At 47.7% G+C, this 17,977-nt stretch overlaps 1 protein-coding gene and 1 long non-coding RNA gene across 3 annotated transcripts in view; one reads left to right on the top strand and one right to left on the bottom strand.

Moving 5' to 3' along the window:
- Positions 1-330: 330 nt before the first annotated feature.
- LOC307207165 (putative acidic leucine-rich nuclear phosphoprotein 32 family member C) overlaps positions 331-17,977 on the bottom strand; it is a 38,825-nt gene continuing 21,178 nt past the window's right edge. The window contains exons 6-7 of one of the 2 annotated variants that reach the window (XM_079960928.1): positions 16,616-16,652; positions 12,230-14,245 (exon numbers count right to left, since the gene is read on the bottom strand). In XM_079960928.1, coding sequence (XP_079817054.1) covers positions 14,154-14,245; positions 16,616-16,652 — 129 coding nt within the window. In that variant the 3' untranslated portion in view covers positions 12,230-14,153. Of the gene's footprint in view, positions 421-12,229; positions 14,246-16,615; positions 16,653-17,977 lie in introns of those variants that run through there. The other variant, XM_079960929.1, reaches the window with a different exon arrangement.
- LOC307207301 lies at positions 432-4,192 on the top strand. Its single transcript, XR_013834622.1, has 3 exons — positions 432-976; positions 3,412-3,485; positions 3,594-4,192. It is a non-coding gene; the product is annotated as an uncharacterized lncRNA (long non-coding RNA).

The raw sequence follows: 17,977 nt of genomic DNA, 5'->3' as shown, positions 1-17,977 counted from the left end.
TGAAACTGTTCTTAACCTGAAGCACCGCTTTAGCTAATGGGGCCTCCTGCTGCCGCCGCACGATTTCTGTTCTCATCCTGAAGCAAAGTTCTTAACCCGAGGTAATATTTCTGGGTTAGCGGAGTCTGTAACCTGAAGCGTATGTAACCTGAGGTACCAGTGTATAGCTTAGGGGCCATCTTTCCTTGCCAGCAGGTTTTTGGAGGCTGCATGCCAGTGGCCGCACAGAAACCAATCCCTGTGCTTTGTCCCAGCAAGGGAAAGATCGCCACCATTTCAAGAGACACCTGAGGCAGGTAAGACCAGCACGAGAAGAAAGGGCACCTGCTCTGCAAGCCAGTGTTTTTATTCCAGGAAGCATCTCCACATACTACCCCCTGTGTCCGAGACCCTGGAAGGTTTGCTCGACGAGGGGACGTCCTAAGGAAAAGCGGGACATTCCAAGGCATAGCTGTCAACTTACAGATTTGAAAATAAGGGACCAGCAGTCTCGAAAATAAGGGTTCCAGTAGCCAAAATAAGGGATTTTCCAAGCACAGGTATGTTCAACTTCTGAGCCCCTCCGAGCCAAAGGCAGAAAGCCCAGCCAGCAGCCAAACGAAGCCTCAAGTGGTGGTTCCCCCAGCGCAGCAACCCGGCAAAGGGGATGCAGCAAGGAAAACCACTGTCACCTCTCCGCTGGGAAGCGCTGAGCAAAGCCGAGTCCCCGGGCAACGCGGCCGATTTGATTGGCACAAGGCATGCAAGCTCCACCCCCCAGTCGTTCTTAGACTCCTTATGGGGTGAGCAACGCAGCCAAGCAACACAGTTGGAGCCTCCCTCCTCCCTGGCCGGCAGAGAGTGAGGGAGAGGAGCTGCTTCCTTTGAAACCCAGGAAAATTAAGGGACATCATCAATAAGGGACAGCAGCGGGACACAGCGCTGGGATAAGGGACTTTCCCACCAAATAAGGGACGGTTGACAGCTATGTTCCAAGGTAAAATCAGAAACCGGGACGGCTTCTGTAAATCTGGGACTAGAAAATTGGGACAGTCGGATGGTCCGCTTCTGCGGAGACCCTGCTCGTGGGTTGGCGACAACGCAGAAGCAGGCCTTTCCCCGAGACGGCGACCCCTTTCCCCCGAATGCCCTGGATCAGAGAACTCGTGAAGCAGAGGCCAGAATGACCTTTAAACACCTCTTAAAAATGTACACGTTTGAACCAGTTTCTCCTGGACTCTGCCTCTCTTTGCTGTTTTGAAGAAGGCTCAGTTTGGGTGGGATCCAGTGAAAGTCGTTCCACAAAGGGCAAAGACTACTGGCTGCCCAATAGAACTTCCCTTCCCTCTCCCCTCCCCGCCCCACCCTCTAAATCTGCTGGGGGGGGGTTCCCGCCACCCTCCAGAGCAGATTTTCGGAGGGCAACGTGGCAGCCCGGGCAGCGGCGGGAGGGGCAATGGGGACTTTGCATTTCACCTGCAGAAACCCTTCCGTGCACAGGGAGAATTCATTGACTAACAGGCTTCCGTTTGTGATTATACGGTTGCATTATTATTTTTTAAATAGTTTCCAATGAATTTTATTTATCTGCTTAAGGATCATGATATGGAACTGTTATATGAACTTCCTTGGAGGTTGGAAGGACAACTGTCCTGGATGCTTCAGCTGAGATTCCTGTATTGCAGTGTTGTAAACAAAAATCTGCCCTTTTTCCCTTATGGGGTATCCAAGAGCCCGTATAGAGTCCTTACGTAGGTTCCCTATTGGTAGGAGAGAATAACAGGCCAACCAGAGAATATTGAGAAGCAAAGCAGCTAGTAAGCCTGATCTGTATTGATCTGTTGCAACAGGGTGCTCCCCTCACATGCAGGAAAGGAGGAGGAACCCAGAAAAATGGCCCGCAAGGCCTTATATAGAAATTTAAATTCCCTGCCCTGGAGCTCCAGACCACCCCTCCATACATCATACATACATCACAGAAGGGGTGCAACCTAAGACCACCCCCCAGATACATCATACCTACATCACAGAAAAGGCAGTCTACAACAGAAATCTGAGTGCGTTGTTTATCTCGTCTGACAGGTTACCTGTTAATGCTCACTTGATTGGATACCCTGGGGAGCCTGGCCAGTCTTTTGTAATGATAAACACTTAGTTCCTGAGCCAGGTCACAGGCTCACCCTATTCAAACACAGACATGCCCTTATGACAGGATTAGTGAAGGAAAGGACAATGGTGAGGGTTTTCCATTTTCCTTTGACCTTGCAGAGAAAACATTTGGTCAGTTTGGGAATCAAAAAATGGTTTCAGGTTGGTTTTCCTGTGCTGATCTATGTACCTGCTTGGTACATTTATGAACATTTATTATATATCTAAGACTTTAACATTCTTATCACAGCAGGGGGTTGGGCTAGAGGACCTCTGAGGTCCCCCTTCCAACCCTACAATTCTATATGATACTTCGTATTTCGCAGGAAAAGCCAGATATGAAAAAGTTAACCTCCTGCCGTCACTCCAGGTGCCCTTTGTGCCAGTCTCCCAGGCCAGAAAATGATGCTGTGTTGCTTCCCGGTAACCAAATTTATCCCTCCCCGCTCTGTGCAGGCTTGCCATATTTTGCCCCATTGCTCACGCCTCCCCATTCATCTGGAAAACAAGAGTGTTTTGGTGCTTAAATATAGCCGCTCCCAAGGCCCCAGGCACTGATAAAACGCCTTGTTTACGCCTCATGAATGTTTACTGCCGTCCTGGGAAAGCTGGAAAGCTGGAACTTTCACCCTGATGTTTGAGAGCCGCTGCTCAGACATGCAGACAGTTTTTGCGGACAACTTCCTCTGTGAAAGATACCGTATTTTTCGCTCTATAAGACGCACCAGAACATAAAACGCACCTAGTTTTTGGAGGAGGAAAACAAGAAAAAAAATATTCTGAATCTCAGAAGCCAGAACAACAAGAGGGATCGCTGCGCAGCGAAAGCAGCGATCCCTCTTGCTGTTCTGGCTTCTGGGATAGCTGCGCAGCCTGCATTCGCTCCATAAGACGCACACACATTTCCCCTTACTTTTTAGGAGGGAAAAAGTGAGTCTTATAGAGCAAAAAATACGGTAAGTGCTTCCCAGACCTGAATATAATCTACAGTGGTACCTCGGGTTAAGAACTTAATTCGTTCTGGAGGTCCGTTCTTAACCTGAAGCACCACTTTAGCTAATGGGGCCTCCTGCTGCTGCCGTGCCGCTGGAACACGATTTCTGTTCTTATCCTGAAGCAAAGTTCTTAACCTAAAGCACTATTTCTGGGTTAGCGGAGTCTGGTTCTAGTTCTTCCTGCCTAAGTGCAGAACCTCACATAGGTGAGGAATCATATGATTATATGCTGCCTTAGAGTTTTTAATTTGATTCAACACAAGTAATTATTAATATTGATTATTTTCAGTACTTATCTCTGAGAAACGTAGAAGATAACAGGATATATTTATCTGAAAACTTACACGACCCTTAAAAAATTAGGTAAGGAACCAAATGTTATATAACACTGTTTTATAATTTATGACTGTCTTATAATTTATGATAATGTAGAATTTAAATGTATTTTCATGTAATATTTGATGCTTCCAGCTGATGAAGGTGAATACATCGAAACAGGGCCCTGTCCTGGTTTCTGATCCATAATTGACTTTTGCTCAATGATTAAAACTAAGACCTTCACATCAAATCTGACTATGGACTAACATGATCTCATCTCTACTCATAAACTCTTATTTCTAATTCTGGAACAAATTATTGTGTTATACATAATTCTTATGAGTTTGAGTTTGTATTCTCTGTTAAAGTTTGTAATCTATATTTGAGTTTGTAATCCTTGTCAGAATACATACTTTTGAATGGATTAGTTTTTGTTACCATCGACTATGGATTTGCGAGTAGGGACCAATCCCAATGGGACGCGGGTGGCGCTGTGGGTTAAACCACAGAGCCTAGGACTTGCTGATCAGAAGGTCGGCGGTTTGATTCCCCGCGACGGGGTGAGCTCCCGTTGCTCGGTCTCTGCTCTTGCCAACCTAGCAGTTCGAAAGCACACCAGTGCAAGTAGATCAATAGGTACCGCTCCAGCGGGAAGGTAGACGGCATTTCCGTGCGCTGCTCTGGTTCGCCAGAAGCGGCTTAGTCCTGCTGGCCACATGACCCGGAAACTGTACGCCGGCTCCCTCGGCCAGTAAAGCAAGATGAGCGCCGCAACCCCAGAGTCGGCCACGAATGGACCTAATGGTCAGGGGTCCCTTTACCCTTTACCAATCCCACTACAGAAACTTACATTGGCCTGAGTTCTCAGTGTGCTCTTTTAATGGTACAGTGGTACCTCGGGTTAAGTACTTAATTAGTTCTGGAGGTCCGTTCTTAACCTGAAACTGTTCTTAACCTGAAGCACCACTTTAGCTAATGGGGCCTCCCACTGCTGCCGCGCCGCTGCAGCATGATTTCTGTTCTCATCCTGAAGCAAAGTTCTTAACCTGAAGCACTATTTCTGGGTTAGTGGAGTCTGTAACCTGAAGCGTATGTAACCTGGGGTACCACTGTAGAGATAACAAACTTTTTTTAAATAAAAGAATGGAAACGGTTTATTGAATTTTTACAAATAGATTGTAACCTGAAGCGTATGTAACCCGAAGTACCACTGTATGTTTAATAACAAGAACTCCAACTTATTTAACCTAAGTGCTGTATATGTAATAACAAGAACTCCAACTTATTTAACCTAAGTGCAGAACCTGAGATTGGCCCCTATTGAAATTCATTTTGCTAGCTTGGTTCTCTGATCTGAACCCGAGCTGTTCGAACCCACCAAGCTGTGGCCATTCACAGCTGCTCACTGAGCAAGTCATTTTCGTGCAGTGCAAAGGCTGCCCTCCCCAAATCACCAACTATCCCTCTCCGCCTCCAATCCCTCCCAGGATCGATGGCTGTTGCATGTCAGCCGCAGCCACGAGCAAAACCATCGGCGCATCAGCAGCGAGCAGCAGCTTTTGCTTCCCGGGGTTTATGAATATTGCAGGGGCGGCTGTGCCTTTTATCTCTCACTCTGCCTCCCAGGGAGCCTCGAATTGGCGGACCGGATCCCATCTCGTCCTGCCTATCCCAGGCCCTGAATTATTTACCGTTTTGCTCCTCGGAAGCCATTTGTTGCAGACCAAAAGTTGTGTTGCAATCGAGTCTTTCAGGTGAAACTCCCGCTGGAGTCCATGGCGCCTATTTCTGAATAGACACGTAGGGAATTTCTGCTTTTTATTTCCTTGTTCCTTGGAAATAACTGCAAGAGTTTTAAGTTGATTTTAAAAGGAACCAGTCCAGGTTTAAGTTCACCTAAATGGCCCTCAAAAAGAGAGAAAGAGAGAGAGCGAAGACATAGCTTTCCGAATATTCCAAGCTGGCTCAAAACATCAAAACACACACAGAAAGAGTGAAATGGAACTAGTGTGTTTCCCCCTAAGATTACAGTCGTACCTTGGAAGTCAAACGGAATCTGTTCCAGAAGTCCGTTCGGCTTCCAAAACGTTCGGAAACCCAAGTGCAGCTTCTGATTGGCTGCAGGAAGCTCCTGCACCCAATCAGGAGCCGCGGAAGCCCCGTGGGACGTTTGGCTTCCAAAAATAGTTCGCAAACCGGAAAAGTCACTTCCGGGTTTGCGGCGTTCGGGAGCCAAAACGTTTTGAGAACTAAGCTGTTCGGAAACCAAGGTACGACTGAATGTTCTGAAAACCAAAGAAATTACAAGAAGGAAGGTTCCAGCTAAAGATCAGGAACAACTTTATGATGGTAAGAGCTGTTTGACAGTGGAACAGACTCCCTCAGAAAGTCTCCTTCCTCGGAGGTTTTTAAGCAGAGATTAGAAGGCCATCTGTCATGGATGCTCTAGCTGAGATTCCTGCATTTCAGTGGGCTAGACTAGATGACCGCTGAGGTCCCATCCAATTCTACGATTCCGTAAATTTAAAAAGACACAACACATGAAACAGAATGAACCTGATTACTAGAAATTGACCCTAACTCAAATTCAGTTCACCTGGCAATTCTGAGAACTACTTCCAGGCGTGGTTCAGATTTTGAACCAATTCAGTGGACTTGGCCAAACCGAACTCATTCGTCCCAAGCCCTGCGTTCAGTAGATTAAAGAACGAAAGCCATGAATAGTTTTGTTTGGTGGAATTTTTACTCAGTGTCTATTTCAGGCATTGGCAAGCTCGGACCTCTAGATGTTTTGGACTACAACTCCCATCATCCCTAGCTAACAGGTCAGGGATGATGGGAATTGTAGTCTTAAAAAATCTAGAGGGCCGAGTTTGCCTGTGCCTGGTCTATTTCATCCTGCCAGAAGCAAAACAGCCCCAGAAAATAAACCATCAATAGTACCAACAGATACCAATTTTGGCCCAAACCCTGTTGCAAGGAATAATTTTTTTTATTTTTATGGGTTTTGCATGTGTGTGTCCCTAGAGAAATCTGCCCATTTTTTTTGGTCTCAAGTTCCCAAAAGCCCAAGGCAAGCTGGGAGTTGTAGTGTGGGCACAACCAAAGGGTGCCAGGAATCGGAATAATCCAGACCGATGGTTTATATTTGAGACACTCGCTCTTTGATCTGAACACGGAGCCTCTGCCACTCATCGATATATGCTGCACATGGGCTGATAAAAGCTTTTCCCACCCCCCTGGCCTCGCCCACAAAAACCGATTCTAACCCCATTTAAATTAATCATTAGCAGCACTCTTGCAAATACTGCAATTTGGTACTTAAAAGGCATCGTCTAGATGAAAAATTAATCACCCTAAATGATAGATGGGCTGGCCTCCTTGGATGCAGGCTCTCTCTCTCTCTCTCTCTCTCTCTCTCTCTCTCTCTCTCTCTGTGTGTGTGTGTGTGTGAGAGAGAGAGAGAGAGAGAGAGAGAGAGAGAGAGAGAGAGAGAGAACACTATACTTCTCACTCTGCGGAGCTCCCTCGGCCTATAGAGCGAGATGAGCGCGCAACCCGAGTCATCCGCAACTGGACCTAAGGGTCAGGGGTCCCTTTACTTTACCTCCCTGCACCAATTCTTCATCTCAATTCCCTCTTCCTCGCAAACTGTGTGCGCTGCTGTTGAGATACAGAGAAGGGCATCATCTGTTCAGCCATTAGGCTTGGAGATTAAGGGAGATTGCAGTTTGCAGAAAGAAAACCCGACGTGTTGCGTGCAAAGACCATTGCTCCACCTAGCTTAGCTATGCCTGCACGGACTGGCAGCAGCTCTGCAGTTTCAGGCAGGGGACAGACAACTTCTGCATGCCAAGCAAAGACTCTCCCCCCCCCCAACTGCAGCCCTTCATTGCAATCGGTGGAAGGTTTGTTAAAATTCAACAGTGCCCTCTTGTGCACCAAGGGTGTACCTACATCTCGGCCGAAAAAGAATCTCGCAAGAGAGCAACTCTCCGGCTTTTAAAAGAGCCAGTGGGACGAGCCCCTCCTCAAAGAAAAAGCTTCATTCACTTTCTCTACAACATACCGTATTGGCCTGCATATTTCCCAAAAGGAGATAGTAAAGGTAAAGGGACCCCTGACCATTAAGTCCAGTCATGGCCGACTCTGGGGTTGCGGCGCTCATCTTGCTTTATTGGCTGAGGGATCCGGCGTACAGCTTCTGGGTCACGTGGACAGCATGACTAAGCGAAACCAGAGCAGCGCATGGAAACGCTGTTTACCTTCCCGCCGGAGTGGTACCTATTTATCTACTTGCACTTTGATGTGCTTTTGAACTGCTAGGTTGGCAGGAGCAGGGACCGAGCAACGGGAGCTCACCCCGTCATTGCGGGGATTCGAACCGCCGACCTTCTGATCGGCAAGTCCTAGGCTCTGCGGTTTAACCCACAGCGCCAAGCACGGCTTAAATTCACGACCCTACAAAAACAGGCTTTTACGATATCGCTGCTGAAACAGGCATACAGTCGTACCTCGGGTTAGACACTTCAGGTTGCGCGTTTTCAGGTTACGGACGCGCCAAAACCCGGAAGTACCTGAGCGTCCGCTATACGGTAAAATGGAAGGGGTGTGAGTGCCTGCGGAATTTTAAGAGTGGCTTATATTTGGCTATTCCCTCTCCCCCCCCCCATGAATTTTAAAGGTATGGCTTATATTCGGGCCAATACGGTAACGCAATTATGATACCTGTATCAACTCACCTTGAACACCTCCCTCTTCTTCTCAGAATGGCAATGGTGCCCTTACTCTTTTCCCTAAATTGGGGTTTCCCAAATTTGGGTCTCCAGCTGAACTACCACTCCCATCATCCCCAGCTCGCAGGACCAGTGGCCAGGGATGATGGGCATTGTAGTCTATAAACACTGCTGGAGACCAAACCGTGCTAACAGGAAAGTGTTTCCTAACAGGGAAACAGCCCCAGCCCTTCTTGATCCTTTTGCTAGCTCTTAAAAGTGAAATAAGGCAATGAAAACCCTAAACCACAACTTTTAAGTTTGGGTTTCCTCCCGTTCTTGACTTAGGCCTCTCAGTGGCTCGGCAAAACGTCTCAGGGGTGGGTGAGAGTTATGCAAACTGTGGCTAAAGGGTCAGTGTGATCACACATTACGCAAAACCCACTTAGAACCAGGAGCAGTTCTACTAGGAAACTACAGTGGTGCCCCGCAAGACGAACGCCTCGCAAGACGGAAAACCCGCTAGACGAAAGGGTTTTCCGTTTTGGAGGCGCTTCGCAAAATGAATTTCCCTATGGGCTTGCTTCGCAAGACGAAAATGTCTTGCGAGTTCCTGCAGGGTTTTTTCCCTTCCCCCCCTTTTCCTAAGCCGCTTATCAGTTGATAAGCCGCTTAACAGCTGATCGCTAAAAGCCGCTAAACCGCTAACAGCGCTAATCCGCCAATGGGCTTGCTTCGCAAGACGAAAAAACCGCTATACGAAGAGCCTCACGGAACGGATTAATTTCGTCTTGCGAGGCACCACTGTATACATGAAGCCCAAGTTCCAAGGGCCTCTCTGGGATCAGTCCACATTGTTTAAAAATCTTGACTTAAAAAGTGCATCATGTACAGAACAATCGTCTAATTTTCACCCACCGCTGGAGGTTTCTAAGCAAGGATGCTCTAGCTGAGATTCCTGCGTTGCCGGGGGGGTGGACGAGATGACTCTTAGAATCCCTTTGTTACGAGAATTTTAAGGTCCAAGATATAAAATAAATGTTCACAAATGTACCAGGCAAACACATACATAAATATATAAACCATGTGTCTGAAACAGTACAGGAAAAGAGTCCCCAAGCCATTTTGACTCTTTCAGTGACCTCAAATATTCCTCTGCAGTTTGGATGGGAATGGGAAAAGCCTCTCCATTGTCGCTGTGCTCACAAATCCAGCCTTAAGGCTCATTTGGGTATGAATAGGGTGAGCCTGTGACCTGAACTCAGGAATTAAGTATTTATCATCACATTATTATTTTTTAAAATTTCCTTCTAGTAGCACCTTAGAGACCAACTAAGTTTATTATTGGTATGAGCTTTCGTGTGAATGCACACTTCTTCACAAAAGCTCATACCAATAACACACTTAGTTGGTCTCTAAGTGTCAGCATCGCCCTTGAGCCAGTGTCACCAACTGGACTCATGCACTTCAACCCCAACTGGGCTAGGCGAGCTGGGTAGCACTTCCAGAGACCACCTTTTACACAGGAACAGGTCAAAGTGCTGTGGACTCACAGCTTAAAGTTGTGAGCACCGGATTCACTTCCACAATATAGTCGTCGCACAGCAGAGTATAGCAGAGTCTGGCAGTGTATAAACAACTCGGAGAGCAGCTCTGTAGAATATCTTCTTTTATTCTATAACTACAACTATAATACAAAACTATATACAGGGTTAAATAGGTCTAAGCATAAATGAATGCTGCACCGAGTGTCTACTGCTGCTCTTAGCAGCAACCTTATCTCTACACGTGGGACGCAGGTGGCGCTGTGGGTTAAAGCCTCAGCGCCTAGGGCTTGCTGATCGAAAGGTCGGCGGTTCGAATCCCTGCGGCGGGGTGCGCTCCCGCTGCTCGGTCCCAGCGCCTGCCAACCTAGCAGTTCGAAAGCACCTCCGGGTGCAAGTAGATAAATAGGGACCGCTTACCAGCGGGAAGGTAAACAGCGTTTCCGTGTGCGACTCTGGCTCACCAGAGCAGCGATGTCACGCTGGCCACGTGACCTGGAAGTGTCTCCGGACAGCGCTGGCCCCTGGCCTCTTAAGTGAGATGGGCGCACAACCCCAGTCTGTCAAGACTGGCCCGTACGGGCAGGGGTACCTTTACCTATCTCTACACACAATCTCTAACACTCAGTCTCTCTCTCTCCGACACACTGACTGACTGACTGACTGACTTGGCGCTGGAGCTGAATAAGTAGAAAGCAGAACACTGCTCCTCCTCTCTGGAGAATCAGCAGACTCGTCAGGAGATTCTTGGATATGGGTGAGCCTGTGACCTGGACTCAGGAATTAAGTATTTATCATCACATTATTATTTTTTAAAATTTCCTTCCAGTAGCACCTTAGAGACCAACTACGTTTGTTATTGGTATGAGCTTTCGTGTGCATGCACACTTCTTCACGAAAGCTCATACCAATAACAAACTTAGTTGGTCTCTAAGCTGCTACTGGAAGGAATTTTTTTATTTTGTTTCTACTACGGCAGACCAACACGGCTACCTACCTGTAACTATTATCACAAAATAATGGCCAGGCTGTCCAGGTAAACCCATTAACAGGTTTCCTGCCAGACAGAATTCTGCTGTAGACCGCCCCTTCTGTGATGTATGTATGATGTATTTGGGGGGTGGTTTTGAGCTACAGGGTGGCAATTTCAAAAGCCTATATAAGAGCTTCTTGAGAAGTAGAGACATCACCTTGCCAACAAAGGTCCGTATAGTTAAAGCTATGGTTTTCCCAGTAGTGATGTATGGAAGTGAGAGCTGGACCATAAAGAAGGCTGATCGCCGAAGAATTGATGCTTTTGAATTCTGGTGCTGGAGGAGACTCTTGAGAGTCCCATGGACTGCAAGAAGATCAAACTGATCCATTCTGAAGGAAATCAGCCCTGAGTGCTCACTGGAAGGACAGATTGTGAAGCTGAGGCTCCAGTACTTTGGCCACCTCATGAGAAGAGAAGACTCCCTGGAAAAGACCCTGATGTTGGGAAAGATGGAGGGCACAAGGAGAAGGGGGCGACAGAGGACGAGATGGTTGGATAGTGTTTTCGAGGTTACCAGCATGAGTCTGACCAAGCTGTGGGGGGCAGTGGAGGACAGGAGTGCCTGGCGTTCTCTGGTCCATGGGGTCACGAAGAGTCGGACACGACTAAACGACTAAACAACAACAACATATAAGAGCTTGCGCACTAATGTTCTGGGTTCCCCTCCTCCCTGTTGCCTGGGGGTTGAGCACCCTGTTGCACCAGTTTAATAAAGATCATGCTAACTAGCTGTTTTGCTTCTCAATATTCTCTGGCACCATCATCCCTAGCTAGCATGACCGGTGGTCAGGGATGATGGAAACCGTAGTCCAAAAACAGAGACTCGAGTTGGCGAAACCCCGGTCCCAAGGGTTAGATTCTTTTCGGGTGGAAAATTATTTCAAGGCGACCTGAAGTCAATTTTACTGCAGTGGTACCTTGGTTCTCAAACACCTTGGTACTCAAGCAATTTGGAACCCAAACACTGCAAACCCGGAAGTTAGTGTTCTGGTTCGCGAACATTTTTCAGAAGCCGAACGTGCTCCATTTTGAGTGTTACACTTCAGTTTTGATTGTTTCACTGAGGTTTGTGTGGTTTTGCCATTTATTTTGTGTTTTTGTGGCTCTTTTCGTTTTGTTTTCGGGACTGTGTAGAAGCCAGTTCTGCTACTGATTGATTGATTGTGTGACTGCAGTTTATTGGTCTCGTTAGATAGTAAAATTCATGTTCAATTGCTGTTTTAGGGGTTGTTTTTAAAAGTCTGGAATGGATTAATCTGTTCTGCATTACTTTCTATGGGAAAGCGCGCTTTGGTTTTGGAACGGACTTCCAGAACGGATAAAGTTTGAGAACCACTGTATTCCTTTCGAACTCTTGCCTGTCTGGTTGCCAGCCAAGCCTCCATTTCAAATGTAAGCAGTATTTTTGTTTTGTGAAATGAAATCCTCCCCGGCCCCCATGGGAAACAGAAGACACCAAAGAACGGATGCAGATCCCTCATAACGTCGCAAGGGTTGGTTTTTAAAAACTGAAGTCTTTTATTAAAAGTCTTATTCAAATTTCTCTTAACAAAAAGGAGATATATAAAAAAAGGACCGGAAAACCCCAGAAAGAACAAAACAAAAAACCGCACGCACAAAAAAACGAGAGGGGAATCTTCATTTCTGGGTTTAGCTTTTGACCACATCATAAGGCCTGTTTTTGAACGAGGGCTAATATCTTAAAACTCAGAAAAACCATGTTCTGTTGTGAAGTGGGGGCAGGCAGACTATCCCAGGGAAGATGGAAACACAACTCTTTAATTTATTTGTGGTGGTGGTGGTGGGGTTGGGGGGGGCAAAAAGAAGATGGTGTTACCTGCCCTGGGACAAGCTGAACCCCCAAATCTCCAGCAATCCAGCTATTCCCCCCACCACCAAGCAAAGATCTGGGATTCAGTAGGGAAGAACCTATCTCTCTCTCCCCCCCCCAATCTTGTAGGATTTTTATCTCCAACCTCATTCCTAGGCCCCAACGCCACGCCCAGATGTGCAGCCGTCGTCGTCTCCCCAACCCCGAAGGCGGGACCCCGTGACCGGCCCCCACCCAACTTGTTGCATGCTGCCGCAATTCCCTCCCAAGAGAGACAAAAAAAGAGATTCTGGACTGCAACTGGGCTTGACAAGGAAGTATCGCCATATGCGGACACAGAATTTAAGGAAAGGCTTTTGTGTACGCACCAACTCCATCGCCCCCAAACGAAACGTTATATATGATTCGGCAGCACAATTTCGATTCGCTCCTCGTTCATTCTTGTCCTGTCCCTCCCATTATTGTCATGTTTTTTGTGCAGTCCTTACAAGTTAGAAGCCTCAGGTGGAATTTCCAAAACCGGGGAGGGAAGGAGAAAACAAAACAAAACAAAGGAGTCGGGAAGAGGACGACTCTTGTTTTTCTTCTAAACCACTCGCCTTGTTAAGGATAAAGCAAGTTAAGGAGCGGGGCTTGGGATTCAAGCCCCCACTGGGTGGGGGGGGGAGGCGAGCTCTGAAATAATACGGCAGCCCTCCATCGGGGAGCAGAAACCCCCTCAAATTAAATTGGAAATCTGAGCAAATAATAAGGAATTCTCCCCGCAGGTCTTCGGTAACTCAAGTCAACCTAACTGGGGAAAGACTATCAGAACAGTTGGAAGGTTTTACAGGGAAACACCACATCCAAAATAAGCCCCCCCCCCCCAAAAAAAGTGTTGGGCCGACGACCACAGATCAGCTGGCTGCAATTCATGGCTTAAAAAAGAGGCTTTTTTCTCCAAAAAAAAAAGTTAGAAAAATGAAACAGCATCCAGAGTGGTCTGGGAATCTGCCATGACAGCTGGAGAATTCATCGCCGTCGTCATCACTGCACCCCGATTCCAAAACTGCCACCTGTGGAGGGGGGGTGGTCCCCAACCCAGCCCTGCCCCCTAGTGGCAGAGCAGAGAATTTGTGATTTTTTATGGGGGTTAGGGGGGGCAAGTGGTGTGGAAGAGAGACGGAAACGTGCTTGTCCGACGCACCATCCGATTCGCGAAGCCTTTGGTCATAAAATACCCAAAAACAGGAGAGGAGTTGAAGGGGCTGAGGTATTTGGGGGGGGGGGGGAGAAAGAAAAACTGTGCGCATTTTCTGGGGGGGGGAAGAGAAAGCCACCCAACAACGTCTCCTGAAACACCTCAACTGTATTCTACATTTTAAAAAAATATACTGTGGATGTCGCAGCGATACAAAGGGGTTGGTGGGCCCGGAAGCAACTGTGGGGGGCCGGGGATCAGAGTGCGGGTGGGTGGGGGGGGCCCCACAGGGGCGGGAGAGGAAGGGGAGAGAAGAAATTTGTCGTCACAGTCTCACTTGCGGAACAGCAGGAAAGTCACAGTCCGTAAAAAAAACGGATCGTCTGGCTACGAGGAAGAGGAGCCGGTCAGTCGTCTTCGTCGTCGTCATCATCTTCGTCGGGGTCGTCTTCCCCTTCGTCCTCAATCTCTCGTTTCCGCTTCTCGCCCTGAGGGAGATCTTTGGGGGGTGGGGAGAGAAAACACACATATTTAAAAAAGGAACAGCAATGTCCACCCCTGGCAAAATTATTTCTTTGTTCTGTATTTGTAAGAACAAGCCTGGGGCTAAACACTGGAACTCACTGGCTATCGAAATCAAGCAAGCAACTGCTGAAAATGTTCTAGACAAGCCTTTTAGGAAGCCGGGGTAATTTTAATCTCCTGGTATTTAAACTTTTGCATCCATCGCAGCTGCCTTGCCCGACTCTCTGCCTCTCAATGTGTATTGTACTGTGGCTTGCCATTGTTTTATTGATTATAGTTTATATATTACTGTAACTGTTGAGTGGATTTCCATTTAACTTTTATATGTTGATATTATTATATTATACTATTCTAATGATTGTTGAATGTTACTTTCTTGATGGAGGCCGCCTGTTTTAAAGTTATGTTTTATTATCACATTTTTGTATTGCATTAGATTGTTCTAAGATGTATTGTAAGATAGAAAGGCGGTATACAAATTACCGTATTTTTCGCCCTATAGGACGCACTTTTCCCCCTCCAAAAATGAAGGGGAAATGCGTGTGCGTCCTATGGGGCGAATGCAGGCTTTCGCTGAAGCCTGGTGCGCACCGACCCCTCTCGCTCTCCAGGCTTCAGGAGAGCCGCAGCGCCAGCCCCACAACGCCGCCATCCCGCTATCTCCCGATGTGGTTTGGAGGCTGACGGCGGGGAGACGCGTGCTTCTCCCGGCCGCCAGCCCCACAAGCTCCAGGGACAGTTGGGAGGTGCAGCGCGTCCTCCCTCTGTCCCCGGACCTGGTCTGCAGGAGGGCTGCGGGGAGAAGAGCGCTTCTCCCCACTGCCGGCCCCACAAAAAACTTTATTTCCCCCCAAAAAAACTTGGTGCGTCCTATGGGCCGGTGCGTCCTATGGGGCGAAAAATATGGTAAAGATGATGACGACGTAAAAACCACCCAAGTGACACCCTGTGCAGTTTCACGGGCGCACTCTGCACGCCAACTTTGTAAGGTAAAAAGGTAAAGGTAGAGGGACCCCTGACCGTTAGGTCCAGTTGTGGACGACTCTGGGGTTGCGGCGCTCATCTCGCTTTACTGGCCGAGGGAGCCGGCGTACAGCTTCCGGGTCATGTGGCCAGCAGGACTAAGCCGCTTCTGGTGACCCAGAGCAGCGCACGGAAACGACGTTTACCTTCCCGCCGGAGCGGTACCTATTTATCTACTTGCACTTTGACGTGCTTTTGAACTGCTAGGTGGGCAGGAGGAGGGACCGAGCAACAGGAGCTCAGCCCGTCATGGGGATTCGAACCGCTGACCTTCTTATCGGCAAGCCCTAGGCTCAGTGGTTTAGACCACAGCACCACCTGCGTCCCCCTTGTGAGGTAGGTTAGTGCAAATTGTGATACAGACAGGAGGCTGGGAGATTTGCTCAGAGCTACAAGAGTATTCAAACCGAGGACCTGGGATTTAAAAGCCCATGCGTAACCGGCCCTCAGATTATATTTTTTAAAAAATATATTTTTATTAAACTTTGTTTTACCATTTAGACTGATATTTTAAGGTTGTTTAAATGAATAATGGCTTTCCTTCTTCTCTTTCCATGGTTCATTCTGAGTATCATGAATCCCTGCGTATTTTACACAAATTATACTTTTTAAATATTCCATCATTGCATCCATCAAAACTTATTTACACTGTTGAATTTCTCTTAACGCTGCCCATGTTTTCAAGTGTACACAATTCCCCCACCCCCGTATATCCCATAAACGTTTTCTTCTCTAAACGCATGTTGTTCTTGTTCTCTTATTCAATGTTAGGTCTGCAAGCTGTGCATATTCCAACAGTTTAACTTTCCATTCCTCTTTAGTTGGGACCTCGTTCCTTTTCCATTTTTGGGCTAACAAAACATGGGCCGCAGTAGCAGCATACATAAATAACCTAAATAGCCCTTGGATTAACTACAGTGGTGCCTCGCAAGACGAAATTAATCCGTTCCGTGAGGCTCTTCGTATAGCGGTTTTTTCGTCTTGCGAAGCAAGCCCATTGACAGCTTAGCGGATTAGCGCTATTAGCAGTTTAGCGGCTTTTAGCGGATCAGCTGATAAGTGGCTTAGGGCTTAGGAAAAGGGGGGGGGGAAGGGAAAAAACCCCGCAGGAACTCGCAAAACATTTTTGTCTTGCGAACCAAGCCCATAGGGAAATTCGTTTTGCGAAGCGCCTCCAAAACGGAAAACCCTTTCGTCTAGCGGGTTTTCCGTCTTGCGAGGCGTTCGTCTTGCGGGGCACCACTGTATCCTTTGGGAGGAAAAGGCTTGCCACCTCTTCACCACCCCTCAGAGACCAGAGCGCCGATTTAAAAAGGCTCACCTTCGTCTTCATCATCTTCTTCGCCTTCCTCTTCCTCCTGAAGTCAAAAGAGGAGCAGAAGCTTTTACCTCAACCCAAGAAGGAGACACAGCTCGCAACTTGCACAAATTTAACCTGTGCGCGTTCAGCTATTATTAATTCCACTTATAAACCTCCCGCCATCGAAAGATCACAGGGCAGCGTGCAACATTAAAAGCACATTACGGAACATCAATAATGATAAAATGAAAACATGAACAAGCATACTGACAGGCAGGCAAAAGAATAATCGTTAATAACAGCCCTCTGCCCCACACGTTCACAGGCCACAGTTTATTTAAAGCAGGCATGTCCAAAGTCTGTTTCGGGGGCCTAATCCAGCCCCCGATTTAATCTGGGCACCCCTGATTTAATGGGTAAAGAAGAATGTTTTTCGCCTGGCGCTTAAAGACATGAAATGAGTGTCTCTCTGGGGAGAGCATTCCACTCTGGGGGGAGCCGCTTGGAAGTTAAAAAAAAAGAAAGAAATTCAAAGCGGGTGCCCAGGAAATCTGTTTCCACCCCCACCCAATCCCATGGGACTTTTAATCTCAGGGTTGTGGGTTTCGAAGCCCCAACATTGGGTGAAAGACACGAGCACCCTCGCAGTCCCTTCCAACTCTAAAAGCCGACGATTACAGCTTTGCGCAACGTCCCCGAAGCATAGCCCCAGTGCCAAGCTGAGAGTCGCTTGTATCTAACCCCCCCCCCACAACCCTAGATTTTGGGGATAGGCACTGTAGCACAGTGACAGAGAAGAGCACTGTCTTTTAAGCGCTGTCGAGCCGCTGGGGCTAAAATCGAGCAAGGTAAAGGGACCCCTGACCATTAGGTCCAGTCGTGGCCGACTCTGGGGTTGTCACGCTCATCTCACTTTACTGGCCGAGGGAGCCGGCGTACAGCTTCCGGGTCACGTGGCCAGCAGGACTAAGCCGCTTCTGGCGAACCAGAGCAGCACACGGAAATGCCGTTTACCTTCCCGCCGGAGCGGTACCTATTTATCTACTTGCACTGGTGTGCTTTCGAACTGCTAGGTGGGCAGGAGCAGGGACCGAGCAGCGGGAGCTCACCCCGTTGTGGGGATTCGAACCGCCGACCTTCTGATCGGCAAGTCCTAGGCTCTGTGGTTTAACCCACAGCACCACCCGCGTCCCTTTTGGAGCTAGAGGGCCCCTATTTGAAACCAGCTCTTTAACCACAACAATGAGGACCAGCATCTTGCGTCCTCCTTTAGAATATGGTAAGAGCATGCATTTGATCTCAGGGTTAAGCGGGCTAGCCTAGATACCTGTATAGAGGAAAAGAATATTATTGTGATTATTTAAATGGCCTGGCTTTGCGCCA

The sequence above is a fragment of the Podarcis cretensis genome (assembly GCF_951804945.1).
Source record: "Podarcis cretensis genome assembly, chromosome: 18".
Taxonomy (NCBI): Eukaryota; Metazoa; Chordata; class Lepidosauria; order Squamata; family Lacertidae; genus Podarcis; species Podarcis cretensis.
Note: the sequence above shows the minus strand (reverse complement) of the source record. Positions and strands in the feature narration are given on the sequence as shown.